Raw genomic sequence first — 16,450 nt, 5'->3', positions numbered from 1 at the left:
TGGTGTAGGGGGTGGGCTATTTATAGCCAGGAGGCAACTCGACCCGATTTGTCTGAAATGACCCTGGGTCACTAAGGAACTGACACGTATCCAACGGTCAGATTTCAAACACACGCGGCAGCTTGACTTGGGCTACAAGTAAAGCTGACTCATCCAGTTCTGGATAAGATTTGCTCTCATTGTCTTCGCTCGAAGACATAGGATTTGGTTGAGCATCACTTTAGTCACTCTGACTTTGTTCACTTGGACCCCACTTAACAGTGTGGTGGTTCCTATGACTCAACATAGAAGAAAAGGAAACTATGAAACAACTATGTCTTCGCACTCCATAGTCTTCACGTGAATGTCTTCTCGAGTCATAATCTTCGTTGTGAATATCTTCACAGACCACCATTGTCTTCAATGTCTTCACACATTTTTAGGGGTAATCTCTGGTAGGTAAACCGAATCAATGAGGGACTACTACCTGTGTTATCCTGTAATTCTCACAAACACATTAGTCCCTCAACCAACTTTGTCGTCAATACTCCAAAACCACCTAGGGGTGGCACTAGATGCACTTACAGGGTCCAAAATGTTTAAAAAACTGTAAATTTTGATTTAAGCATCGAAATCCAGTTTTGTTTTCACATTTGGGTTTCTCGCGACGAGTTCTTCAAAACTAGATCTCATATTGATAGGTTTCGTCGAACTTTTTTTTGAGGCGATTTTGGGTCCGATGGAGGCAACTTTAGTGCTATAGGAAGGCAACTTCATTTTTTGCCTAGCAGGGCTGCCTATTAGGTTGGTTTGTGTAAAAATGAAAAAATCACACAAAATATGAGGCACCTTTAGTGCTACATATAAGCAACTTCATTGCACTATGTGTATGAATGAATTTTGCTAATATTATCACAACTTGCCGACCATGGTTGCTCGGTTGCCTATCGTGGATGTTCAGTTGCTTATCATTGATGCCTCGTTGCCTACAATACTATGAAATTGGCCTATCATCGACATCCAGTTACCTTCTATTGGTAATTAGTTACCTACCATCAGTTGTCTAACTTTGCAAATTAGTTGCCTACAATATTATGAAGTTGCTTATCGTTGTATTTTTTAAGTTGCCCCAAAACAGTATGAAGTTGCCTATTAATGATGCTCAGTTGACTGCCATTACTATTTCAGTTGCCTATAATATATTAAAAAGTTGTCCGTCAATGTTGCCAAGTTGCCTATATATGAAACTAAGTTGCTTACCACACTGAAAAGGTGTTATATGCAATTTAGGATAATGTTAGGCTACTCACTAGTCATGGCAGGCAACCTAGGATAACGTTAGGCTATCTCAGAAAGTAAGTTTCCTATAGCACTATCAACTTGGAGATGAAGGTAGTTATGGTAGAATACTTGTTGGTCGTGGTAGAAAACTTTGAGATTGTTATGTACTCGAGTGGCACACAAAAAAAGTTAGCAAGTTTTGGGGTGTGTTTATACAACTCCAGTGCACTCACCAGACTACTCCTGTGTACTTTGAGTTAGTATCTAGAAAAAAGCAACCACATATGAAAAAATATAAGTTCACCATTGATGGGGCTATTGGAGGTAAAACGAGGACAATAACTTTAAGATCGTTATGCACTCAAGTATCACACAAAAAAAGTTAGCAACTTTTAAGGTGTTTTCGTGCAACTCCAGTGCATTCAACAAGCAACTAGTGTGTGTTTTTCATCATTATATCTGGAGATTTTAATGATTTTTGCTGGCAACTCGTGCCAAAATTATGAATAACTTGTGTAGTTTTGCGGGCAACTGTCTAATCCGCACCCTATGAAATTTCTCATCACCCCCTATGCAACTTCTCATCTGTCCTCACTTTTGCAACTAGTCAACACCCGCGACCTAGCTAGCTCACACACGCACGTTCATTAGCGTAGGCTGGTAGACTACCCCAGAAAAGGTAAGAAAAAAGCTCTCATACCACCCATCCTCACATAGTTCGGAATTTGGATCATGATAGAAACCTTAGATCCCACAAAAACTTTTCAACATTGTAGGCCACTTATGTCCCTTGATGGACAACTTTTATACCCCCTCCGTTTCTAAATATAGAGTGTATACTTTTTGGCATGGAAATTAAAGAACACATTAAGGGAAAATTTCACAAGTTTTGGGCGAGATTTCACCTGACTAATTGACATGAGAAAATAGAGGAGCTTGCTTGATATAAGGAAATGTTATCAAATCCCTAAAAAAATTATCCAAATGAGTGGTGCAACGCAATACACCTTATATTTTGGTTTTTTCTCTCAAAAACTATACACCTTATATCAAGGAACGGAGGGAGTAGTATTTTATGCAATTGGGGATCATCCGTAGGCAACTTCGTAGCAATGTAGACAACTTGGTTTCTGAGGCTGACAACTTTCCACTCTACGGTAAACAACTTTCATAGTATCATTGGCAAGTAAACTATCTACAAATTAGTTTTCGATGTATGCAACTTAGCAACCATGGTAACAATCTATTAGACTACTGCACACAACTATTAGTAGGCTACGAGATGAATTCACTAATACACACGATGCAATTCATCTAGCATCAAAGTTGCTCTTATTTAGCACTGAAGTTGCCTCATTTAGCATCAAAGTTGCTTTTGAAAAAAAACTTCAAAACATATTCACATGGGATCTAGTTTTGAAGCGTCGTCATGAGGAACCCAACGGTGAAAACCGATCTTCATTCCGACGCGCGGTTTGAAAGTTACAGCTTTTTGAATTTTTCCATACTGGAATTAATGCATGTTACGTCATCATTGCATTGATGTGTTTGGTCGGACCACATGGAGAAAAATCAACGCATTGTTGTGGAGGAATCTTTCCATATATAGAATGGATGAGTGGGAATTTTTTTCCAAATCTGGGTGATGATTGTGTGGGTCGCGAGCCATCGAATGACTGCAGCACGTGCGCTTGACTTCGCCAGAAAGCGCAGCTGCACTTTTAAGCATTCAGGTTATTATATTTTTAGGTTCTGTTTACAACAATTCCTACGCTGTGGAATAAAATTAGAATCAATCAACATAATCGATTTGAAAGCTTCCAAAAATTTACAAGCATGTATTTTGGAGTCCCACTGGGGAATACTCCTGGACTCTGGTGAGCTAAGTGGGTGGCATGCACCATGAACTTTTGCAGAAGGGATCACTGCAGTCAGCTGCTGGGCCTGCGTCGTCGGAGGTAGAGGAACAAAGCCGTGCACGCCGCTGCCGCGTAAGGGAACACAGTCCAGATGCCCTAAGGAAGCATAATTTGGATTAGTGGGATTGCGGAGAAGGAGAAATTGAACTGTGGGGGGTGGTGTTGGGGGAGCGGAACATGTACCACGGCAGCTGCAACGCTCGCGAGTGCCACGACGGGGCGTTCTCTGAGAAGAAATCCGACCGCTAACTGCAGTGAAACATCTTGAATGCCATGAGTAAGGATTGACAGGTCCTTATCCATTGATATGTGGCAAGTTCTAGTGATGATAAATCAAATGTCCATACCAAAGTGGCCACTTGGTAACTTACAGAACGTAACAGACAACGGTTCTGAAACTAAATAATGGGGTTAATGTCACTTTACCTGGATAGGAAGAGTAAATAGACAGCCGCAACAAACTCCAGCGAAATAACAGTCTGCTGATACGCCCTGTTTATAGTTAGTTACCAATAATGTCAGCGACAAAGCATTGACCAGTACTCTCTCCGTCCCAAAATAAGTGACTCAATTTTGTACCAATAATATTAGTTGCCAATAGTGCAAAGTTGAGTCACTTATTTTGGGACGGGGGAGTATATTCGTTGAAAACTGGAAAGGAGAGTGAAGCCTGAATGACTAACTACTGCGCCTGCCAGAAATCCTGTCGGATTCCTTACGCCGATTGAAAACCGTTCAACTGCAGTAAAAGGAACAGATAATGATGACTTAAACTGCTAAAACAATTGTCTGTGCATTTTGTGGAGTTCCAACATGCGCGCTGTTTACCCAAAGCTAAATAATGATTGTGAAACTGCTAGTTCAGATGCATACCAAAGCCAATCAGGTTCCCGTACTTTTGTATAGCACGAGATACAGTCAGGGCTTTATCCTTGCTAATTCCAAGCTACAAAAAAGAACTGTAGTTAGATCTCACTATAATGCACAAAAGGTTTACGTCAGTGATTGATAAATACTTGTCTAACCTTGCTGTATATGTCTTCGGATGCTCTTGTTTGTCTAAAAAGCTTACCAAGATAGAATGGAACCATATCGCTGATACAAACACCCCTGCACGAAAGGATAGTTTAGGACAATAATTTCTATTAGTCTATTTTGTACTATCTTCTGACGAAATGGTCTATAAACAGAGGACAGAGGATGGGCATACCAGTAAACCCACAACACCGTAGAAATTATATAAGATGCATTCGTCGAGAACGAGTTAACAAGAGATTGCCAAGTTCCATCCAAACAAAGGGTGCGTGCTAACGAGATCCCAACCTGCATCATGAAGAAGTCAAGACAATTATCAACAATGAAACCACTATGAAGTGTGAACAGGTATAAATTTGTGCATATGCGAAATAGAGTTGGAATACTAGATGAGCATAGTCTTAGGTACCAGTACAGAGGACAGACCCAAACGTTTAAAGCTTCTTCACTAACAAACAGTCCAAATCCAGCAGCCATGAGCAACCAGAAGTAGACCCACCTGGAAAAAAGATAGCAAACTCAAAATACTTACAGAAGTTTCAATAACAAATTAGGAGGGAAACAAAGCTAAGTTGTATAAACAATTCTAAATTTTGCAATGATAAAAAGGGAATGATGCTTGGAGGTTACAGAGTCAACTCAAAAGCTATTGCAACCATTGTACGTAGTGTTCAATTCAATCATCATTCATGAATTAATAGATCTGACATCTCACAGACTGAAAGTGATTCATGAATACGTTTCAACAATAAATATTTTTACTTCAGCATCTATTTGCTACTAGAATAACAACACAATATTTAGCATCAAGGAAACAAAAAGATGGCCAAATGCACATACCCTGGCGTATATTCCGGAATGATGACCTTCTTCCCGAACTGAGAAAATGTATATCTGACAGCCTCTGACTGCGCAGAAGCATCAATAATCTGTGGCAGGCTGAAAGAAGTACCGGACGAAGGTTGCTTCATGAAAATCGATATCGCGGTGACCGTCACTGCAATACCCAGTGCAACTGCCACTTTTGCAAGCAAGGAAGCGCCAGCATTGCTAGGTTCCACTTCCACCGCCTCGATGATCTCACCCGCTTCGCCGCCACCAGCAGAAGGTTCTGCCCCAGACATCGCCTGCGCAGTCCATGGACCCAAACGGGACGCCCTGCGCAAACTGTTTATGTTTGCAGGAAAGAAGTTTCAGACATCTAACCTAGCAGTTTCCCCCAAAGCACACCCTTCTGTAAGAAAACTGAGCCCTAAATCTACAAAAGATGACGGCAGAAAACCCACAGATTGTTAAATTCGGTGAGGAACATATGAGACTTGACCTGGGAACATCTAATCTAATCTACAGAGGCTACAGCGATGAGTCAAGCTATTGGTAAGAAAGCGTCGTTTCTTCTAGCAGTGGTTGCTCCAAATTCGTCCAGGCGGCAGAAATCTTAGGCCGCCTGCAACAAACGCCTACTGATTAAAAACGCCACCCTCGAACCCCGATCCTCTACTATCAGAGGGAGCTCCAGGAGGAGGAGGAGAACCCGACCTCGTAACGCGACTGCGAGCCGCGGCGGACCGGCGGGAACCGGAGGAGAAGGTGGCGCGGCGGCGGGGGAGTCGAGGAGGAGGCGGTGGCGGAAGGCAGCCCAAGCGCGCGTGGACCGTCGCCATGCGTCTGAGAGGATGCGGTGGCGGTGGCGGCGTCGCGCGTCAGGACCAGGCTATCGGCGTATGTTTTGTGTGGCGCCAAAGCAGGTTGGTCGCTGGAGGATGATGATGCGTGCGAATGGCATATGCCAATGCCATGATCATTGTGAAACTTTCAAGTCTATAATTTTCTTTTCTTATTATGTGTTTGATTCATTCAAAAAAACTAAATTGATTATTTAGTTTATTTAATTTGAACTGTTTTGTTTGCTGTTTTTACTTCAGAAGGTGGTAAATTCCAGTGCCTCGAAGAGAGGGAGTAGAAACACAGTTCCCTAAACATTTGAGGGTTCAGATTCAAGCATGCATGGGGTGAAACTTTCTGAAGGTGTGTAATTATGTGCAGGTTGGTGAGGAAGTATCTACTTTAAACAGCAATATGTTACAGAACAGTTCAGGGTGTGAGGAGGAGGAAACATAGAGGATATCATGTGGTAGTACAATGCCACTCAGCAAGAGATGATCAATGGCAGCCCGAGTACAAGAAGGCAGCAATGCCAGTTGCTACCAGGAAGCTACTGCCGGCACTGGAGCTGGGTGGAGAGGAGCTGCTGTCAGCTACTTTCGGTGCAGCCTCCGGAGGGCTGCTCACCGACACAGGCGGCAGCGGCGGGTCGATAACATCGGCGGGTTCCAGCAAGGGTGCTGGGGGGAGCGCCGGGGGCAGCGCGCCTGGGGGGACCATGCTCACCAGAGCACCGGGTGCTGCAGCCATGATTGTGTAGGTCAGGTTCTTCGTCGGATCACTGCATGGGCTCCCTGCAATTCATTCAGACAAGAGACAAGGACTGTTACTCTGGCAACTAGTGGAAGTAATGCTCCGATGCGGTCTTCACAAAAGTTGGTGCTGGGATTGCTTGAGCTGAGAAGCTCTTTCGTGTAGCTGCAATCTGAAACTGTTCAATGTGCATAGCGTCAAACAGGTACTTACTGAAGTATGTAGTTGCAGTGGCAGGGAACTCGGTCACAATTCCATCGACGACCAATGCTGCAGAGTATGTAGCGATCTCGACCATCGGATCAGCAAAGTAGTCGAACCCAAAGTTGGTGAACTCATTCTTGAGCGGACCGACGTGCACCGATAAGTTTGCAGCGTGCAGATTCTCCACCAAATTAGTGAACCCTGTCAGGAAGAAGCCATTGACCTTCACGAGCGAACCGCGGGTCACCATCACTACATGCGCAAACTCCTTGATCTCATCCACTGAAGGCTTGGAAGCATCACTTATTATGGTGCCAACAGTGAGAACCCGCTTAAACGATGGGAACTTCTTGAACGCTGAAAGTACGGAGGAGTCGTCTGACTCAATGAACACTTGCTGCTTGCTCTCCTTGTCGTAGCTGGCATTGACCAGTGCACCGGAGACTGCATCTACCAGGCCAAGACCTCTGGTTGCAAGGTATGGAGCATCCTGCTCTCAGCCAAGAATGTTCAGTTCAACAGAATTACGGGGATAACATGAGCAAATAGTAACTTCAATGAAAAGGATATGCTACCTCTATCTCGATCAGTATACCAGAGACATTGCTACTTTTGGCAAAGTGAAGGAATTCGGGCAAAGTAAAGAATTTGCCAGCATTCTTCGCTGCAGGATTTCTTTTCAGGCCTGCCTGAGCAAATGGACCAGTAAGCTCGGCTGATCAGATGAACAAAAAAACAAGATGTTAGTGCATGAGAAAGAGAGAATACATGAAGAAATAATTTAACTGTTCTGTTCTTTACGTTTCAAGGTTTGGATCTCGCTCCATGAAAGATCAAACGAGAAAATGCCTGATTTATTCTGTATTTCACTGATGGTAACAACTTTTGTCATGAAAGTGGTTGCTGCCGTCGTGCTGGCAATGAGATCTGCAGAGCCCAGGCAAAAGGCCACACCGTCTTTTGACATCCGAACCGAGCAATCTATTATGTCGGCACCATCTTTCACTGCTTGTTGGTAGGCAAGGTCCGTGCAGCCTGCGTACACGCCACTTGCGCCATTGTGCGTTATAATGAGTGGCCTCTCTCCATCTAATTGAATAGAGAAATTAGTCAATCGTAGGATGATGATGAGTTAACAAAGTGCATACTGCGACATATAAAGAAAAGAAAAAAAACAGCTTACTTGAAGCAAGAGCATTTGCTTCATTATGTGCCAAGCACGCTGCAAAGATCCTCAAGATGTTATCAAGGAACAAATAAAAGATGAGAAATTATGCGTAATCAGTATGTTCCTATCATGCGTAATGTGATAATTAACCTGTTGTGACAACCCCTATGGTTAGTTGTGGCAATGCTAGGCATCAACCAAATATGCACTTGGCTTTTTCAACATGGAATAGTTCGCAGTGCTTACCGACAGCTCCTGATGCAGTGGGCGGGAAGTCAGTCATCAAACCATCTACAGTGAAGTCTGGGTTGTTTATGAACTGCAAGTATTCCGCAGCAGGATCATAGCTGTAGTTGTAACTCGTAAGGATATCATTGGCAAACGATCCTACATGCACTTCCAGCCCTAGGGCATGTGCATCTTTGACCAGACTGGTAGGTGGGAGCAAGTACAGATTGTTATTCACTGGCCAAACATAATTCCTGGGGACCATAATTCCTGATGCAAAAGCCTTGACGGATTTCAGATCTTTCAATATTTCTCCATATGATTTCTTGACGCTTGTCTCGGTAACATTATCAGCGAGACACCGCAAAATTAGCTTAGCCCTGCCCTTAAGCTTTCCACCAATACTTTTCAAGAATGAAATATCTGGCGAGGATATGTAGGCAATAGGATAATCTTTTGGTAATTTTAATAGGTAATCTTCGATATCTAAATTGTGATCCCTATAAAAACCATCGAACTGCAAAAGGAAACATGAACTTTATTAGATAGAAAACATAGTGCAGTAATATGGGAGCCTTGGTGAACTTCTGAATATTAGTGAAATCCCATTTACCTCCACATTAACCCAAATTTGTTGCGGGTGGAGTCCAGCCATATCATCAAGCGTATACATTCCCATTATGGCATCAAATGTGCTTGGGCGAGAAAAAATAGTTTGGATCACTGAGGAACGATCAAGCAACAGGACACGTCAATATTCCGCAACAACAAAAGTTTCAGAAGCTAAACGAAAAGAGGAATTTCAAGGTACACCCAAACTGATATGAGCCGTTAGTTCTGTGTGAACTAGTGGGGGCAGTGGGGATGCTAATATTATTATTACCTTAGGCTGGCCATAGTGGGAGTAACTTAGCTAGTAACATAACGCACCTCAAGGCAAGTTTGTTTATGTGGCAAGTAGTTAATGAGGTGAGAGGTGTTTGTGCTCCACTATGACTAGCATTATACTAGTAGATAAGAGCCTATTAATGGTCCCATAGGGTTAATACGGACTTCACTAAGGTGTGGTGATAAATAAGGAAATAAACAAGGCAAATCAATGGGTTCTATTCTAGTTTTGGATTCACGATTAGCTAGCTCCCGTGCAAAATAACGTGTTAGGTTTTCTTCGGACTATGTAAATAGTCCATGTGCCATTAGTAACACATCCATTAATACTTGGAAACTTTCCAAAAAATAATAATAATATGTGTGCACATCAATAACTCAAGTAGGTAGTATATATACACCGCACGAAGCATGAAAGGAAACAGATGGATTTAATTAACACACATCATTTGACCGTCCTTGCATTGTTGATATATTGTGTTAGCTGCTACTCCCTCCGTTCCTATAAATACGGTGTAATTTTTCGTTCGCTAACCCCAAGGAGAGTCCTCGAGCGACGAAACTGACCCATGCTACCCCTGAGAAAAAAATCTCTCCTAGCATTAGTTAATGACATCCTCACTTGTTGTACCTTGCTTCTCGTACCACAGACCCACACAGTGCCTCGCAAGCCCCCCACGTCCCACACGATGCGCAGATCAAAAGCACTGCAGGGACCGCTTATCCATTGGGGAGAGATGGAGCGGAGGATCAGCACATCGCTGGAACTGAGGGAGATAAGACCGAGAGAGTAGGGGTAGTTTGGGGAGAAATGGGAGTACGCTGCACCCTGCGCCTTGTTCAATGGAAAAATTGGAGAAAAAATTTGCGCCCTACTCATGGGAATGGAGGGGGTACACGTTATGTAAAGATAATATCACAGATATTCTTTTTGGATGCCACATGTGCTAAGATAATGCTACGAGTATTAATCCTAGTCTAGATGTATGGCCTAGGAACAGCATCAAAACACATTAAACAAAATGACCCTTTTGTATACATTTTGGATGTTGCAAGAGAAAAGGTATGCTGAGATATATAGTTCTTGCAATACATTCATGTAATATAAATAAAAATGTTGGTCTCTTTAGTTCTTTACTAGCATATATGAAAGATCGTTGATTGTGAAGGGATAATTAGGTCCATAAACAACTTCCCGTTTTAACATGAACAAGAACTTGCTATAAGCTAGTGGAATGCTCGAATAGCCAAAGCTGCCTTTGATCAATGGACCGCTTGGATTAAATACTACTCTTACAGGTCCTAAGAGGTAAGTCGGCGTGTCTCACATCTTAAAAGAGCTCAAATGGCAAACCAGCTCCAACGAGGCAAGGATACAATTCCAACCTACGTGTTCCAAATATGGAAGAAAATGACGAGTGTTTAACAGTTTTGATGCTTTACCATTGCAAATCGTCGCGAAGCACAGATAAAATATAGAATATTTTACTTTGCAGTTCAAACGGTTCAAGAGTTTTGCATGCATACCTGTGACATTATTTATGAGCTCGTCTGAGGTGAAATCCACAGCAAACCACCCATGAATATCTTCTGAACCCAGCTTGTACGTTTTGTCCTTCTTAGGGTACATTTCAGCAATTAGTGTTGACTTATCAAGCGTTAAGCCACTTCTGCAGAAGCCCACACCGTCACTGGACAATTGCAGATCACACTCCAGAACGACTCCAGGCAAGCTAGCTGTCATCGCAAACTCATACGCAAACTTGCTTGATTCGGGAAATAAGCCAGAGAAGCCTCCACGAGCGATGACTAGAGGAGGACGACCTGTAGGACAATGATAGGATGATTAGCACTTTGCCAACATGGCCTGTGTGGTGGCAGATCAAAATGCTCGATCGAGTGGGGAAAAAATTGAAAGTCGAGCAAGAGAAGAAAAGGGATAAAAGATGTTTACCATCCAGAGTCTGCCATTTCTCTACCGGAGCATCTATAGCGGCATTGGCCCCATGAAGGAGTATGAGGATCAAAAGCATGTGAGGATATCTACCTCCCATTTAGCCAGGAGGAGCACCCTGCAAAGCATAACGCTTGAGCCCCGGAGAAGCAATTGCAAGAATCATTTGGATTTGTTTACAAGGAAAATAACACAAGAGATATATGTATGCACTCGAAAATAATACAAGAATAAAATGAAGAGGCAGAAGGGTTGATCCTCTCGATTTTTTCCATGAATTAAATTAAAAAGCATGCAAAAGGGTGATTGAAGTGTGAAACAGAAGATGGAAGGGTCTGCTACAAGGAAAGACGAATGTAATGTAGCTGCACAAGTTGCAGGGGGCAAACCCGATCAATCACCCTCTCACCAGACATGCAAAATTACAGGCCTCAAATTCTAATCCCAAGCTAAGAAGAAGATATGCGACGAACTAATGGGGCGGTGTTTTGATTGATTGAGAGAAAAAAAAAACAGAGAGGAGGGCGGCGCCTCACCTCACATGAAACGACGGGAAATAAAATTTAGAGGAGGCGGCGATCTATCTCCAGCCCCACCCAGCCAAGGCTCGCAAAATGTCCCCATATGAGATTGTGGAGCGGAGACGAAGGTGAAGAAAAAGGGCTCTAAAATTAGGACGACGGACGGCCTTTGGCATGCTCGTGCTTGCTTAATTTAGATTCAGAGACGAGGCCCCGTCTATCTAGCTATAGCTCTCGTGCTCGGGAGTTTCTTTCTTGTTCCTCATCCGCGTCAGGGAGGCAAACAGATAACGCCCCCTCTTTCGCCTGCCCTGCCTTAAAATGCCATGGAATTGAAACGGGAGGGGGAGTGGGATGGTAACACTTCTTAACGGCTCTCACCCCGTGGGCGCCAAGACGCGCGGTGGCATCGAGGAGCGCGAGCGCGGAGCGGCGGGTGCCGGACGGGGGCGCGTGGGAGGCGGACGCGACGGAGAGGTCGGGTGCGCCCCCGGTAGTGGTAGGTTGCGAGGGAGCAGGGGGGGACCCAGCGTCCGGAGTGAAGAGGGCGGCGGCGAGGAGCCGGCGTCGCCGCCCGCCATGGCTCCTCGGAGTGGAATCGGGATTTGGGGGTGAACTCTTCCGCCACGATTTCTGCCTCGCTTCTCTCGACGTACGCTCGAGCGTCCCGTTCGTGCCGGTGGCCTTGCATTGCAAATGGATGGTGCCACCCCATCGTTGCACCTGCACTCCGTTGTCGCTTGTTCAGTTGCAGAGCGCCGGAAGTCGGCTAGTAATTCAACAACTTGTTCAGTTTGATCCGTCTGCGAGGGGGAAAAAAATTAAACAATCTGAAATGTCACCGCATTTGCAAGGCATGTTTCTTTCTTCATTCATATTATAATGAAAAAAGACAGATTTCTTCAGCTACATGGACGAGAAACTCTTATGTTCTATTCAAACAACTGGGTAGGGTACGCCCATCTTTTGAACACTCATGTTGGCTCCCAATTTATTGAAATTTTGCACTACTCATTCATACATACAAGACCGACGACCCGTACACAACATGTTCAAAGCTCTCAGGTCCTGATTTTCCATGCCGGTGCTTAAAGCCGGCCAGCATTCCTCCTTTCTCCAGGTTTCTAATACTCCCTTTAGATTCCGTTGAGGGTGACCACGATTTTACGAGCGCTGGCATGATCACGATGTTCGCACAGCCATATACCCTGAAAAAAGGATGTTCAGGTGAGATTTTGCAATCCCAAAACAAAACGTGTAATCTGCAATAAGTATGGATTCTTCTGTTCAGTTCGCTTCCCAGGGTTTCAACTACTATTGATGTTATTACTGAGACTAAGCTTGAACATCAGATACTATATAATGTACCCCAAAGGTGCTTGTCCGTACTAAGTATGGTCTTAGAAAACGATTTTGAATCCAGTCGAAGCATAGTCGACATGAACCTCCTATACAATACTGCTTGTAATTTCATAACTTTCCATTCACCATCTGGGAATTCTACGCAAGCAATCCAGTCATGCTTGTGGTATATCCAACAATAAAGAGAGTATTAAGGATTGACAGGGGACAACAAAACAGCCATGATGATATACTAATGAGCAAAGGCTGAAATGGCCAGATAGTAAGAGATGATTTCTGGAACATGTATACATATTTTTTCTTACCTGCCAAGTGCCCAGGTTGAGATGTCCATCAGTTATAGGAATTCTGGAGAAATTTAGAGCAAGAATACAGCTTATTATTTTTTTTAGAAAAAGTAGAAGAGAAATGAAATGGGAGAAAAAGGAAGGTAGCAAGCACATACGCCAGAGCACAACCAAACATTGATGATTTAATATGTGCTGGCATGTCATCCGGTCCTGGAATTAGAACTGAAGTATTATGGAATGCAATAAGGGGACTAGTACGGTCTCCACTAATCAAATCACCGCCATGCCACTGTAATTTAAGTGCAGCATACTCTGCTGGTTTAGCTAAACCCAAACACATAATAATACTAACCTTCCATAGTATGCTTCCAAGGAGCAGAGCGGCCCTGACAATAATCAACACATAGTGAAGCAACACGTAAGTGATCACACTTTGGAGTAAGACAAGAACAAAAATCAGAGCACTGACCTCTGGAACAATTTTGTTAAGGAATGTTTCGGTGTCAGCCTGTACATCAGAGTCATAGTTCTCATTGATGGTCAGGGAAGCACTTGTGTGCTGCACTGCAGAGCGAAGGAATTTAATTAGTACCAAAATACCTGAGTGTGCTCTACATGGTTATCAGCTTATGCACATGCATATAAAAAAAATTGCATCGTTCTCTACATGCTTAATTGGTGACAATTCGATATTTTTAGTTTCACCTGTCTACAGTAAAGTTTCACTCCTGATGTCTTGCTCCCGTGCTCACTTTTGGTTTAGTTATCATGCTCCGTTTTCTTATAGTGCTATTTATTGATAATGAGCTTCCATAAAGTTATTCAAAACGAAACAATGCCAAATGATGTAAGCCATGTAAAAGCTCCAACTTGTCAGATACACAATCACTGTAAGACATCACACAAACACTATACTTGATTTCCTCATATAGGATCAAAACAAGAGACCTCGATACAGTTCTCGACAAACACGCATAGCTTGCCTTCCCTAAATACTGTACACGCACCCTTTTTAGAGTGCAACATACCAGAAACCCTCCCTAAGGCCCAAAAAACACGTAACCATGCCATACAAGCTAACATAATCTTATTAGCATTGTAGTAAGCACAAAACCTCAAGGTTAGTAAATTTGACCAAGCTACTGAAGCCCAGTTCAGCAAATTTCCATCACATATATTTCTATTTCCTTCTTTAAGAGAAACCTCGCTTTCTACATAGAAAACCGTCTAGCATAATAAAGCTTGTTGGAAGCTGAAGTCTCTAGATGAGAAGGAACAGATCACAAGTTGATTCAGGTAGGTTTATCTGTACATACGGAACAGATGCGCCAAGCCGCACTTGAACCCGGAGAGATCTCCCTCAATCTCCCTCAAAACCTGCAACGCTCGACATAACAACAATAGAATCGCGATCAGCAAAAGGATGAAGCCCTGGATTTTGCGAACGAGGCGGTGAGGCGAGGAGCGGCTCGGGTGAGATTGAGGGCGAATAAACCTTGGGGGTGATGAGGTGGCAGCCGCGGCGCTGGGCAGGGATGACGACGGTCTTCTGGGCCCACTTGGCGGCCATGGAGCAGGGCGGGCCGGCGGGATGGGGTTGAGCGGCGGCGGCGGTGGCGGCGGCGATGAGGGTGAGCTTTGCGCACGCTGACACGCGGCACGGGAAGCAGCGAGCGATAGGGGCGTCGTGTCCGGGAAGGGGATCGTTCGGTCCCTGTTTCTGCTTCCGATGATTAACCAATTCAGCCTTCAAGGATTTGTGGCCGTCGGATGAGCTGATCAACGCTCCTCGTAGAGTTTAGTGAAATTATCTCTTGTCTACTACTACCTCCAGGTTATGCTTAAAAAAACCTCCGTCCTGATTTATTTGTCTCTTTTGTAATTTGTGCCAAAATTTAACTAAAAATGTAACTTACAAAATATTACTGCATGTCAAAAAAAATTATATCGTTAAATTCATATTTGAACATAGTTTTCAATGGTATAATTTTCGATGATATGCATGAACATTTTGTAAGTTAAATCTATGGTCAAAGTTTGGCATAAAATACAATAAGGACTAATAAACTAGGACAAAGGTAGTACCTACCTAAAAAAGTAAGGATCCATCTCCCGTCTTTCGTCGCTTAGTTTTGTTCGACCTCCCACTTCCGCTCACCCCACCCCACCCCGCTTCGTTCAGCTTCACATTGCATGCCAGTTTTGCCATTGATTAATCCCCTCAATACGTAAAAAAAACATGGCATGCAAACCACTATTAAAACCTGTCCATAATTATGGGGCACGAAAGGTGGGCGCAACTATTATTTTTTAGGGTTACCGCTTATCCAATTCAGCCGCTGCAATGGGGAGGGGCCCAATCTAGAAGACTATGACATCACCGCCCAAAACTTGGTGCACCATAGCCAGCCCCCTTGAGATCGAACCATCCAGGGTGTGATGAGCACGACGGTCGTCCTACTCATGCCTGATCTGACGTTATTGTACGTTGTCCACCAGCCCGTATCGGGAAAGTGCTTTGGTTCCAGGTGTTCCGGCACGCCATCAGGGCCAAAGGGAGGCGTTGTTATGTTCTTTCATAGTGCCTACATGACATTTGATCATAGCAAGATTGTAAGCAGACATCCACACAACAAGGTTATCAAACTAACTAGCAGAAAAGAAGCATATTTATTTTGATTTGCGCCATTTGGTTTTAGGTTTCAGTATGGCCAATGATTTTGGTGTTTTCCGGTGCATTAAGAGAAACATGAATTTTGGAAACCTGAAGAGCAGCATCCAAAATAGCCGCATATTACAGGATCAAACAACAGCACAAGCATGGATCAAACATGGAAAGTAATAGTATCACCCTAGTAACGATCATAAAAATTTGTTGATCTTTAGAGAACAAAATTTCAGCAATGTGGTTACTTGCGCATGTCCGGCTGGTCTCATCTTTACCTAATATTAAAGGGAGGATTGTTTCTCCACTTTTTTGGTCTAGCGTGGGTTCGTAAGTCGAGTCACAGATTTCGTACGTCGCTCCCGAGTTTTTTTTTTTTTTTTAAAACCATCCACACGTCCTTCCTGAGTTTTTTCTTTTACTAGAAAAAAGTAAAAAAAAAAAGGACCAAAGCAGGATCGAACACCCGACCTCCAGATTTAGTGCTACGGTCCTAGCCACTCGCCCTTACAGCATTTGGTGTTCAAATGCAGCGCCT

The 16,450-nt window shown here is 43.6% G+C and overlaps 3 protein-coding genes across 6 annotated transcripts; all 3 read right to left on the bottom strand.

Annotated features, from left to right (window-relative positions):
- Positions 1-2,956: 2,956 nt before the first annotated feature.
- Positions 2,957-6,056, bottom strand: LOC109761198 (uncharacterized). Its single transcript, XM_020320005.4, has 10 exons — positions 5,754-6,056; positions 5,055-5,381; positions 4,641-4,713; positions 4,390-4,502; positions 4,205-4,289; positions 4,053-4,125; positions 3,863-3,918; positions 3,606-3,671; positions 3,363-3,428; positions 2,957-3,275 (listed from the first exon to the last, which is right to left on the bottom strand). The coding sequence occupies exons 1-10, from the start codon at positions 5,876-5,878 to the stop codon at positions 3,192-3,194; spliced, it is 1,068 nt and encodes a 355-aa protein (XP_020175594.1). The 5' UTR covers positions 5,879-6,056; the 3' UTR covers positions 2,957-3,191.
- Positions 6,057-6,210: 154 nt separating this feature from the next.
- On the bottom strand, positions 6,211-12,803 carry LOC109761197 (glycerophosphodiester phosphodiesterase GDPDL7). Of its 3 annotated transcripts, none has more exons than XM_073501247.1 (10): positions 11,960-12,803; positions 11,075-11,192; positions 10,648-10,944; positions 8,846-8,955; positions 8,251-8,749; positions 8,020-8,058; positions 7,638-7,925; positions 7,412-7,551; positions 6,846-7,326; positions 6,211-6,673 (listed from the first exon to the last, which is right to left on the bottom strand). In XM_073501247.1, the coding sequence occupies exons 2-10, from the start codon at positions 11,172-11,174 to the stop codon at positions 6,378-6,380; spliced, it is 2,250 nt and encodes a 749-aa protein (XP_073357348.1). In that variant the 5' UTR covers positions 11,175-11,192; positions 11,960-12,803; the 3' UTR covers positions 6,211-6,377. The 3 variants fall into 3 exon arrangements, with proteins under 3 accessions (XP_073357348.1, XP_045085755.1, XP_020175593.1); XM_045229820.2 differs by having other exon boundaries at positions 11,977-12,308; XM_020320004.4 differs by lacking the exon at positions 11,960-12,803 and adding an exon at positions 11,611-11,701.
- On the bottom strand, positions 12,442-15,036 carry LOC109761199 (uncharacterized). 2 transcript variants are annotated; one of them, XM_020320007.3, is made up of 7 exons: positions 14,743-15,035; positions 14,564-14,624; positions 13,717-13,811; positions 13,600-13,633; positions 13,403-13,457; positions 13,263-13,305; positions 12,442-12,803 (listed from the first exon to the last, which is right to left on the bottom strand). In XM_020320007.3, exons 1-7 carry the CDS (start codon positions 14,815-14,817, stop codon positions 12,732-12,734), a joined length of 435 nt encoding a protein of 144 aa, XP_020175596.1. In that variant the 5' UTR covers positions 14,818-15,035; the 3' UTR covers positions 12,442-12,731. The 2 variants fall into 2 exon arrangements, with proteins under 2 accessions (XP_020175596.1, XP_020175595.1); XM_020320006.3 differs by having other exon boundaries at positions 13,263-13,457; positions 13,600-13,811; positions 14,743-15,036.
- Positions 15,037-16,450: the final 1,414 nt, after the last annotated feature.

This window comes from Aegilops tauschii, chromosome 6 (assembly GCF_002575655.3).
Source record: "Aegilops tauschii subsp. strangulata cultivar AL8/78 chromosome 6, Aet v6.0, whole genome shotgun sequence".
NCBI classification, from domain to species: domain Eukaryota; kingdom Viridiplantae; phylum Streptophyta; class Magnoliopsida; order Poales; family Poaceae; genus Aegilops; species Aegilops tauschii.
This window is presented reverse-complemented; position numbering and strand designations above follow the sequence as displayed.

Bases quoted from the DNA above. Each gene is read 5' to 3' on its own strand.
- LOC109761198 (XM_020320005.4), bottom strand. From the start codon at position 5,878: ATGGCGACGGTCCACGCGCGCTTGGGCTGCCTTCCGCCACCGCCTCCT. The intron at 4,714-5,054 runs GTATGTGCATTT...TCTTTTTTCCAG, and splicing joins ATTCCGGAATATACGCCAGG to GTGGGTCTACTTCTGGTTGC. The intron at 4,503-4,640 runs GTCTGTCCTCTG...TTCATGATGCAG, and splicing joins AAGAAGCTTTAAACGTTTGG to GTTGGGATCTCGTTAGCACG.
- LOC109761197 (XM_073501247.1), bottom strand. From the start codon at position 11,174: ATGGGAGGTAGATATCCTCACATGCTTTTGATCCTCATACTCCTTCAT. The intron at 10,945-11,074 runs GTAAACATCTTT...ATTGTCCTACAG, and splicing joins GAAATGGCAGACTCTGGATG to GTCGTCCTCCTCTAGTCATC. The intron at 7,327-7,411 runs GTAGCATATCCT...GGCTGAGAGCAG, and splicing joins GTATACTGATCGAGATAGAG to GATGCTCCATACCTTGCAAC.
- LOC109761199 (XM_020320006.3), bottom strand. From the start codon at position 14,817: ATGGCCGCCAAGTGGGCCCAGAAGACCGTCGTCATCCCTGCCCAGCGC. The intron at 13,458-13,599 runs GTTAGTATTATT...TTCTAATTCCAG, and splicing joins TTGGAAGCATACTATGGAAG to GACCGGATGACATGCCAGCA. The intron at 12,804-13,262 runs GTAAGAAAAAAT...TCCTTTTTTCAG, and splicing joins TCAACCTGGGCACTTGGCAG to GGTATATGGCTGTGCGAACA.